This window comes from Nematolebias whitei, chromosome 15 (assembly GCF_014905685.2).
Source record: "Nematolebias whitei isolate Nwh7 chromosome 15, NemWhi1, whole genome shotgun sequence".
NCBI lineage: Eukaryota > Metazoa > Chordata > Actinopteri > Cyprinodontiformes > Rivulidae > Nematolebias > Nematolebias whitei.
Window position 1 is genome coordinate 22,140,218 of NC_056512.1, and position 1,669 is coordinate 22,141,886.

Below are 1,669 nucleotides of genomic sequence, written 5' to 3' on the forward strand. Positions count from 1 at the left end.
GGGGTAGGTGAAACACCCACACTTGCCCCCACCCTCATTCACCCCACCCTGGGCCCATGAGCAAGGCCCTTAACCCCCACCATGTGCTCCCTAAAAAAAAAAAAAAAAAGGTCTCTCTTGAAAATGAGTTCTCGTGGCTCAATGAGACTAACCTGGATAAATAAAGGCTAAATGAAAAAAAAATAATTTCTATCTCCGTTAATGCGGCCCAAACCACAGTGTCTACCCCCACAAAAGTTATATCCAAACGACCGGCCCGGCTTTGAGATGTGTGCTATTACTTTTATTGGCAATTGGCGTTACCATGGCGACATATTTTGCTAACGAAAATGACAAATTTCCCATAAGAAATGAATAGGAGAAAACTTTTCACAGAAACTGAGTAACGTCAGGAGCCATTTTGGTTCAACATGCATGGAAGGCACCTATTATCACCTATTATTATTATTATAATTAATTAGTAAAATGATAATTAGCTTAAATTATTAATGATTAATTTTAATAATTACAAATAATAACATTAATAATTACTAATATTAATAATTGATATTTAATATTAATTATTAGCATTATCAAATATATTAATAGTTTATAATAATTAATAAATCGAAAATATACTAATATTAATTATTAATATTATTCATTATTAATGTTTATTATTAATAATAATTTAATAATAAATTGGCAGTCCCCGTCAAAGATTCTCCAGGAACTTTCTAGGTGTATTTGTTCTTGTCATTTGTCTTTCAGGTGTAAAATTTGCAGCTCGTCTCTTTTAGTTGACCCATACACACATTATGGAAGTGATACCAGCTCCTTGATCTGCGCTCACCACGTAAAAAACGCTCCAACGTCTCCCGATGACCTCAGTCAGCAAACTGGATCTATTGATAATAAACCCAGGTGTGGGTTTCAGACGAGGTTTTCAGGTTTGTACTCTTTGGATGGATCGGCTATCACCAGCGTGCCTCGTTACGCTCAGACTGCGGCGCCCCAAGCTGATGAAGAACACAGGAGTGTGGTGGACATGGAGGGACGAGGGGAGGCAGCGAGGACCTCTGAGCTGTCCTCAGCCTGTAGGTCAGGGACAGGAAGACCAGCTCGTCCTGTTCCAGCCCCCAGACAAAGCCTGGACTCCACTTTAGTCCCAGTTCCTGCTCTCAAGATCAAAAGTGCTCAGACACCGAGCAGCTCCTCTGCTGCAGGTATTGTTGTAGCTGCTCTGGTTTTATTTTCACTGATCGACGTCGTCACTGAGCTTTAGCTGTGGGAGAAGATATTTTTAGTTTTCTTCTTTTTTTCTTTGCAGAAACTACAGAACACCGAAATAAATCGCCACCTGGCTCTTCTCGCATGTAAGTAAAAAAAAAAAAAAAAAGTTGCTCACTGGTAAAAACGTTCTGTCTTCTGCATGTTTCTCATGAACTTTACAGTATATGCAGTAAACCTATTTTCATTTACTGAGATCAGTTTTCTGACTTGTGCTGACTAGTTTTTCAAAACTTGAAAATAACCAGACAAGTTTTTTGGTATTTGGGGGAAAGATTCAAGCAAGTGTCTAAATGTTGCATAACCAAAGTTATCTGACACAAAGAGTTACAGTACATACAGTACATATTGGTACGTAATGCATGTTTTGTTGTAAATATTTTAATACTACTGTTAATGT

General features: G+C 38.0%; 1 protein-coding gene across 1 annotated transcript in view; it reads left to right on the forward strand.

Moving 5' to 3' along the window:
• LOC119421100 (MICAL-like protein 1) overlaps positions 1 to 1,669 on the forward strand; it is a 17,240-nt gene that overhangs the window by 10,596 nt on the left and 4,975 nt on the right. Inside the window, exon 6 of the mRNA XM_037688497.1 lies at positions 751 to 1,205. Coding sequence (XP_037544425.1) covers positions 751 to 1,205 — 455 coding nt within the window. The remainder of the gene's footprint in view (positions 1 to 750; positions 1,206 to 1,669) is intronic.